The 9,001-nt window shown below is 46.0% G+C and overlaps 1 protein-coding gene and 1 long non-coding RNA gene across 3 annotated transcripts in view; one reads left to right on the forward strand and one right to left on the reverse strand.

Moving 5' to 3' along the window:
* The window catches only part of LOC108245443 (guanine nucleotide exchange factor VAV3), a 63,060-nt gene that overhangs the window by 7,811 nt on the left and 46,248 nt on the right, over positions 1 to 9,001 (forward strand). For both annotated transcript variants that reach the window (XM_017432358.3, XM_017432359.3), the window contains exon 2: positions 6,536 to 6,652. In XM_017432358.3, coding sequence (XP_017287847.1) covers positions 6,536 to 6,652 — 117 coding nt within the window. The remainder of the gene's footprint in view (positions 1 to 6,535; positions 6,653 to 9,001) is intronic.
* Positions 728 to 3,898, reverse strand: LOC119616636. Its single transcript, XR_005232606.1, has 4 exons — positions 3,501 to 3,898; positions 3,365 to 3,421; positions 997 to 1,093; positions 728 to 911 (listed from the first exon to the last, which is right to left on the reverse strand). It is a non-coding gene; the product is annotated as an uncharacterized LOC119616636 (long non-coding RNA).

Consider the following 9,001-nt stretch of genomic DNA (forward strand, 5'->3'; position numbering starts at 1 on the left):
CCGACAGCGCTATTAATAAGACAGGCAGACGGTCGCCGTGAAACTGAAAGAAGCGTTGAACCGTGAGAGGCAGAAGAGTCTGATCTTCACGGTCGGCTTCATGTTTCTGAAGTTAAAGAACATCCCCTCGGTTCCCGTTTGTTCCTCCATCGAGCCTCGATACACCGATGGGTTCTCCAAAGCTGCGGGGGGCGGAACAGCGAGCAGTGATAAGGGCTCTTCGTCCATATTTACGGATCAAACCCATGTTTGGTCACATGTCGCGCTTCCGTCAGTCTGAACTTCCTGTTTTATATCCCCGAAACATCGCTAACATCGGACTTCCTGTTGTGATTTCTGTTCCTTCCACCGTTAGACCTGAGAGTAAAGACTCCAACGACTCATGACGGCGAACAGGAACTCTGAAAACCAAACTAAGAGTCCGTCACGTACGGATCGGACCGCAGACAACCTTTGGTTTGGTTAGTCAGACCGATTACATCTGTACTCCGAGGTCTTCTTTGGTTAATGCAGGTATTTAGACATCATATATTTCCATTTAACAAAACAATAATTGTACGCCTTAAATAATAGAGCATTGTCCTACTTGGTCACTGGTTAAATACCACACCAGCTGCTTAAAACAACTACAGGACCGAAGTTCTTTACAGAACAACGATTAAAACATAAAAACAAAGTGAATAAAAGCAAATAAAGCATCAAATCACGTGAGTTTAAAAGCCAAGGAGAAGAGATGTGGTTTCAGATCCGACAGCAACAGGAAGTATGTCCAGGAGAGTGGCTGCTTTTTTAAAAAGTGGCTAATAAATCGGTCTTTACCCACCACTGTACCTGCTTCTACGTCCCGAAACAAACCCGGGTCAGCCTGGGTCCTGAGTGGAAGGGGAAGGGACGGCCTCACGGAGCCGGGACTGGTTGGAGACACAAAAATGGGAGAAAATACCTCACCGGACGACACGTTAGCTCAAGATTTGTCAGGAGTTTTTTTAGAATCACCTGTCAGGAGAACGAGGAGGACCCTCGCAATCGTTTTGAGACATTCCGGAGACTCCGACGCGTCAACGATCAGTTAGATACTTCAACAAACAAACACCTGAAATTAGAAAGTTTTTTGAGTTTTAGAAACCCTTTTCCAAAGCGAAACTTTTCTTTAGGCTCAGGTTTCGGTGTCTCCGTGTACATTTGACCTTTCGTGTTTCTGAAATCCCAACAGTTGAACTGTTTTTATTGCCCGTCACCGGAAGGCGATAACGGTTTTGCTTGTGTGGGTTTGTTGTGTTAGCAGAATATCTGATGGACCAGAGGACAGATTTGAGTGAAACTCTTCTTAGGTTTAAGGGTTCGATTCAGGATTCTTCGACGTGCTGAAAGCCACGAGTTTGGAGTCAACCTGAAACAAGATGGCTGCAGCAGCCAGCGTTACAGACATCGAGTGTAAGATTTGGTGACACAGCAGCTGAGAGTCATCCTCGACACGCGCTATGAGATTTCCTGATTCCAAGGGAAAACTCGGTGTCTCCCACCCGTCCATCATCACACTGCACCCTTTCTTCAATGGAAGCAGCTCGTGACCCCAAACCTCCTGAAACAACAGGATCGTCACTTAGCAGAAATGTGATACGACGGGACGGCGAGGGAGAGGTGGAACAATCGTGAATGACTGGAAAAAGTGACTGACTGTGTGCAGAGTCAGGGTTTTTAAGTCATGTGCTGCTTTTACAAAGAAGAAGCTGTGAAATCATTCACCACAGTCCGAAGCTGCTGACCTCTGCGTCGTGTTGACATTATTCTATTAGGGTAAGTACGACGATGAGTGTCTTTGGTGATGTGGGGGCAGAGGTTTTCTCCAGAGTCAGCAGAAAACGCCCCCGCCGCCTCCTGTTTCCTGGTTACACGGCTGACTAAAGCTCTGCCATGACACGGACGTGACCTTGGTTTGTGATATGGTTACCGAGGCCGGCGGATCGGGTTCGGCCTCGCCGTCTGAACCAACAGCACCAACGTTTCGTGCATTTCCTGCGCAGCTCTACGGGCAGGCGGCTCACATCTGTTTTATTTGATGCTCAACCGTCGATCTGGGGTTTCATTATTCTGCACAATACACGCATGGACCATAAAAGGTTCCAGCTTGTTGCTATGGAGCTCTGCCTCAGCCAAGGAATACACAAACAGAAACTGGATTCTTCTTGTGATATTACGGATACAGACCACGACTTCATATCAAACAGCAGAGAGACAGCTCTTCTTACAAGGTGATTTACTTATTTCTTTATTTTCCCGTCGACGCAGAAACGTGCCGCTGGGATTTCAGCCACTTTGTGCTCTGTTCTTACATAAACGATCCATTTTCACCCAGACTGAACTCAATCTGTCCTCAATTCTTTTACACACAATAAAGTTTAATTGAAACGCAGAAGGTACTGTAGGTTCTTAAACACTGATGGTTGGTGACGACCCAGGAGTGCAGGCAAGAAGTTTGTTAAACAAAATAAACAAGCTGGTGACAAAGTTTCAGGCCTGAACCGAAAACCAAGAAGATCTGTGAGAGACTGAGTGAAACCGGTGCGTTTCTGCAGGTGAGCGGCTGAACCGACCAGCAGGAAAGCAGAAACAACACTGGCAGAAATTAACATAAAACTAAGAAGTAGGGGAATAGGGGAACATGAGTTACACCAACACCAAAACAAGCCCATCCTGTGACGTAAAGGAATGTTTCAGCCATTTTGATGTAGGTTTTTGCCAACGATCACAAATTAAAATCATTAAAATGTTTTTTGTGTCAGTAAAAATATTTTTAATTCAGAAAAAATACTTAAACTTGTGAGTTTTTTTAGCTGTTAGCTATTACCCTTTGTTTATTAGCTAGCCTTTAGCAGTTAACCACTACCCTAACTGTTAGCTGTTAGCTGCCCGCTTCTTTTGAAGGATTATCAGCTAGCTGTTAGCCGTTACCCTTTGTTTTTTGAAGAGTTATCAGCTAGCTGTTAGTCGTTACACTTTGTTTTGAAGGGCTGTCAGCTAGCTGTTAGCCGTTACCCTTTGCTTTCAAAGGTTGTCAGCTAGCTGTTAGCCGTTACCCTTGCTTTGAACAATTATCAGCTAGCTGTTAGTCGTTACACTTTGTTTTGAAGGGCTGTCAGCTAGCCTTTAGCAGTTAACCGCTACCCTAACTGTTAGCTGTTAGCTGCTCCCTTGTTTTAAAGGAGTATGAGCTAGTCATTATCTGTTAACTGTTACTCATTTGCTTTGAAGGGCTGTCAGCTAGCTGTTAGCCGTTACCCTTTGTTTTCAAAGGTTGTCAGCTAGCTGTTAGCCGTTACCCTTGTTTTGAAGCAGTAAAAAACTAGAAAGCTGTATTTCTCACCTTTTGTTTTACATTCTGAAAAAGATCTGGACATCCTTCCTCCTGCGCCATCTTGGTCTTAAAAGGAAGGAGACGGGGGATCATAAGTTTGGATATATTTATTACCCAGTAAAAATTCTTTGACTTACACACAAACCTGTCGATTACTGACTGTTGGACCGTCACGGTAACAGTCAGCTGAGCCTGAAGGCAACACGAAGTGGATCACTTATAATCACTTCCTGTTTGTTATATTTAAATATGAAGCAGAAATAAACTGCGGCCATCAGCTCATCAGGTGAGCTGGTTTTTATTTCCTGGTATGAACAATCCCTCAACTGTTACAAGAAGGTTGACTTTCAACCGGCTTTTTTAAAATTTATTTGAGGGAAGACCATGGTAGGAAACCTTTATAAATAAAAATGAATTCATCGTACTTCGGCGTTTTGATTCAGATAAGGATGAGCACATTTATTTTTTTTTTCGTTCATTCTTCTGAGCCAGGCTCAGAGAGGCCCTGATGCAAAAGGAAGGCTGCATGTGAAACTCTCAGCGGTTGCCTCATACGTCTACACCCTTTTGAAAAGAACGATTCCCCCCTCCTCCGTCCTCGGCTCGGGCGCAGATGACACGCCGTCTTTCATGAGAAGCTGCTTCCCTCTGATAATATACCCAACTCCTCCGGGACTCTCCAACAGACAAGATGAGCTCCTCTGATAGAAAGAAGCGACGTGTGGAAGTGTAAACATTTATTATTTGTGTTTGCTGATTTAACCTCACCTGGATAAAACTAGCTGGGGGCTTTTCTCTGTAAAGGTGCAAAATAAACGCTTTGAGAGGACACCGGCTGGATTATTTCCCTGAACGTGGCGCTTTAACGATGAGACACCTCAGTGCCAGCTCCTTGTTTAGAAACAGGAAATTTGCCAATAAAATGTACTTCCTGTTAGGCTTTTACTCAAGAAAAAAAAAAAAGACCACAGCGAAGAATCACCACCAGCTCAACAGCTGAAGGAGTAAAAATAAACCTGAGGACTGTGGCGCCGTTTAAAAGTTTAGTTTCCCAGATATATCGATATGTTATTATGAAACGTGGGTCTGCGCTCAATGTAAACAAAGCTGAAGCTCGAGTCATGTGACAGACCTCCATTAGGCTGACTGTCGTCTGTGTGGCGGAATCAGGTCAACAAACGCACCTGGTAGATGGCATCAGTTCACAAATGTTGCTCATAAATTTGAACTTTAAGGTCACTTTAACCGCCGCGAGTCATCGACTCAGTCGGTTTTACGGACATCGACCTGCAGTTTGGTGTGGTAGTAGCCGAGAGTCGGCATCAACACAGACCCTGAGTGCTAACAGTTAGCATGAGAGCTGTGTTTGAAACTTTAGCTGGTTTCAATCAGCGACCCCAATAAACTGGGACTTCCTCCAGTATTTGTAACAACTTTGGACTGACTTTACGTTTAGAAACCCCTGAAGTCCATCTGTGTTCAATGATGGATGCACAGAACGTATCCTCCTCCGTCGACGAGGCCTGTGAATGTTCTGGTCCAGATGTGGAGAACGGAGCGCTCAGCTGTGGGTGAAACCAGGTTACACCCTGCGATGAGGTCATCCGACTAACTCCGCTCTGCAGGCGAGAAAGTTGACAAAATCCTTCCTGGAAGAAGCTTTTCAGCAGTTTGGTTTTCTCCTCCGTCCTGCAGGAAGAGTTGGTTAACTCCGCGAGTTCCTGGAGTTCTCTGGAGTTCTCTGGAGTTCTCTGGAGTTCCTCTGGAGTTCTCTGGAGTTCTCTGGTGTTCCTCTGCAGTTCCTCTGGAGTCCTCTGGAGTCCTCTGGAGTTCCTCTGGAGTCCTCTGGAGTTCCTCTGGAGTTCTCTGGAGTCCTCTGGAGTTCTCTGGAGTCCTCTGGAGTTCCTCTGGAGTCCTCTGGAGTCCTCTGGAGTTCTCTGGAGTCCTCTGGAGTTCCTCTGGAGTCCTCTGGAGTTCCTCTGGAGTTCTCTGGAGTTCCTCTGGAGTTCTCTGGAGTTCCTCTGGAGTTCTCTAGAGTTCCTCTGGAGTTCCTCTGGAGTTCTCTGGAGTTCTCTAGAGTTCCTCTGGAGTTCCTCTGGAGTTCTCTAGAGTTCCTCTGGAGTTCTCTGGAGTTCTCTTGAGGTCTCTGGAGTTCTCTAGAGTTCCTCTGGAGTTCTCTAGAGTTCCTCTGGAGTTCTCTGGAGTTCTAAGTCTGGGTTTCTCTCGGCGTTCCCGCCGTCAGTGTTGGCAGAGAGAAACACAATCAGACCAAGTTTTAGGCTGAAAATCAGGCAATAAAAGCCTCTGGAGTTCATCAGATGAGTTAGATATTGATTCTTTGATCAGGATTCGGCTGCTGTGACTTTTGTTTTTTTAAACTTTTATACTTTTCAAAATACTTAACTTTATTTACAAATATTTCCCCATAAAAATACATTAAGCTCTCTTCAGTTTCTTCAAAAACATTGTTTTAGTTGAATCCTGAGCCTCTACTTTGTGCTTTTAGCTTGCTGTTTTAGCTACTGTTCTCCTAGCTTTAGCTTTTACCTAGCCTTTTGCTACTTTAACTTTCAGCTACTGTTTTGCTACATATAGCTTTAAGCTAACCTTTTTCTACTTTTAGCTTGCTGTTTGCCGTTCTAGACACTGTTCTCCTAGCGTTAGCTTTTAGCTAGCTTTTCCCACTTTTACTTTCCTGTTTACTGTTTTAGCCACTGTTCTCAAAGCTTTAGCTTTTAGTTGGCCTTTTTGCTACTTTAACGTTTAGCTACTGTTTTGCTACATATAGCTTTTAGGTAGCCTTTTCCCACTTTTAGCTTGTTGTTTGCTTTTTTAAGCTACTGTTCTCCTAGCTTTAGCTTTTAGCTAGCTTTTCCTACTTTTAACTTGCTGTTTGTTGTTCTAGCCACTGTTTTCCTAGCTTTAGCATTTAGCTAGCCTTTTCCTACTTTAACTTTTAGCTATTGTTTTGCGACATGTAGCTTTTAGCTAGAGTTAGCTACTTTTAGCCAGCCTTTTGCTGCTCTGGGCTTTGAGCTAAATAAATTCATCCTTTGACCTTTTGACCTCTGTTCCTTTTAGCTTCTAGCGCTCTGCTTCCTTTAGCTTCATGAGCTCAGCTTTAGCTTCTTCAGCTGTTAGATGTTTTCAGCTGTCACTGACCCTCTGTCCTCCCCACAGTTCCTGTGTCTGAAGAACATCAGGACCTTCCTGGTGGCGTGCGGCGACACCTTCGGGATGAAGAAGAGCGAACTGTTCGACGCCTTCGACCTCTTCGACGTCAGGAACTTCGGGAAGGTAAGGAAGGATCCCGCTCCTTCTCGCTCCTGGCTCCGAGGAACGCCGTGCCGCTGCGGCATTGGAGCTTTTATGGCGGGTTCGGTTCTTGTACGTTCTCCTGTTTGCTGACAGGAACTTCTCCGGAGGAGCTAACTCGACCGGAGACATCAGCATCTTTATCCTGTCGGGGGGAGAAACATGGAAAAACTGGGGAAAATTCCCGGAAAATTCCACTTTCATCTAGTTATAGCAGGATTTCTTACAGCCACCGGTGCAGAAATGATCCCTTTCAATCAATAAAGTCGTAGTTTATGGAAAGTATTCAACCTCATGGACGCAGTTCAGCCATCTGCTTTTTAAAAATGGAGTAATATTGACGCATGACTCTGACGGTGAGTCGTTCTGGCTGAACTTCCTGTTTCCTGCGCCGCTTCCAGAGAAGAGCTGACGAAAGCCGGCCGCTTGTGAAACCTGGTTGGGAAACGTATATTAGAAATAAATTAAAATATTTAGAAAGTTTAAAAAACCAACAGCAGCAGCTCCAGATAAACGCTGAGTCATCGTTTACACAAGAAAACTTTATTCAAAAAAACAAACCTGATGTGAACAATTCCTAAACGCTGCTGAGCGGCTGAGAATCCAGCTGCCCCTGAACGCACCGCAGGCTGCTGCAGCTGCAGCCGATTCATTCAACTGGATCAGAACCACCAGAACCACCAGACCCGAGCGTGGCTCCACTTTCAGGCTCTGCCGCCTCCAGGAGGTCACAGACGCGAGTTTCAGGTCAGACTCGATGTTTCCGTCCGCTCACGGATCAGATGTCGGCTTTTAGCTGATGGAGACTCTGTGCTCAGCTCCAATCCGTCAGGCCGAGCCGAAGGAATTCGATTCTACATTTCGCCTCACGTTGCTCTCAGGTTTAAGAAACTGGAAGCCCACAGACGGCCGCAGCCTCCAGGAGGATAATGAGGTGAAAGTTTCCTCGGCTTCGCTTTCTCACCTTGTAGGTGTCTGCCTCCTGAACCTGCTATTAAACTGTCTGACCTGCGGAGCCGGGAGCCGCCTCCAGCCTGGAGGAGCGGCGTGGAGGCTGACAGCCGAAGGACTCGCCGAAGTCTGCATCAAAGTTAGAAAAACCAAACGTCATAACAAACTGCTCCAAATCGACCCAATGAATGAACGGCTGAAAGGACGAAAGGTTTGATGTCAAAAAGCAAAGAGAGGAAAAAACTGCTGAGTCAGCATTCACATCATCATCCTGTAAAAACACAGATCTGCTGTAAGCCTGTAGCTGTTTAGGATGTAAAGTGAGGCAGTCATCGGGTGGATGCTTGTCGCCCGCTGCCTCAGAAGTCGTTCAGATGAAACTAAACGGATTCAGGAGCTTCTTGACTCTCAGGTTTCAGCTGAATGTCTGTGAAGCGTGACGGCTTCGGTCCAGAAATAAAGGAGCGTTTGGTGCAGCTTCCTGGATAAAATGAGAGCATGTGGGAGGACCGTTTCCAGACCTGAGTCTGTGGGAGTCTGAGACCTGAACGTCGGCTCTGGGACGGCGTGGCGGCGGCAGCGGTGAAGGATCCTGACTCCTTCGTTGGTTTGTCGGATCAGGCCGCGGTCTCTGACAGAACCTGCGGAGGAGTCATGCTCTCCCAGAGGCCGCTGCTTCCAACCGGATGAACACCGGGGTTCGTCCAGGCGTGGACACAGACCAACACACACACACACTGCCTCAGCCTCTCAACCCTCTGGTTGGGATCTGGGCGGCTCCAGCTGTGGGAAACATCAGCTCGCTCTGTTCTCGGATGAAAAACACCAAGAAAAGCAGAAACTGTGGCTCACGAGCTGCTGACGGAGTGTGTGTTTGTGTGTTTTTGGACATGTTGTCATCACAGAAAAGGTTCTCCTCCTCAGCGTCTGTGCTGGAGATGACTCTCAGCTACTACCACAGCAGACTTCAGCTGAACATCTGTGAGAGTGTCTGAGTTAACAGACAACCGCAGACACACACAGTTAGCAAACATGTTTCACAAACCAGAGGAAGAACTTTCAGGGAACTGTCAGAGAGTAAAAATGGCCGCCACAAATGGAGAAATGCCGAAAATATAATCAGTTTTCACAAACGCTGAGCTGAAATGTGGTGTGGTAACAATCAGACCCTCCAGGATTTCACGATGTTGCGATCGCAACTATTAACGCAAAATCAAGCAAACCCCGCAAAATCGCAACTTTCCTGCAACTTTAACCCAATATTTATTGTTTCTAAAGTGATTCTCCACCGTTTCTGCGGTCTAGTCTCTTCTTTGTGGGTTTGTGTAGCGTGGAATACAAAATAAGCCCAAATAACTCAGGAAGAAGACACGTGACGTC

Source organism: Kryptolebias marmoratus, linkage group LG21, assembly GCF_001649575.2.
Source record: "Kryptolebias marmoratus isolate JLee-2015 linkage group LG21, ASM164957v2, whole genome shotgun sequence".
NCBI classification, from domain to species: Eukaryota; Metazoa; Chordata; class Actinopteri; order Cyprinodontiformes; family Rivulidae; genus Kryptolebias; species Kryptolebias marmoratus.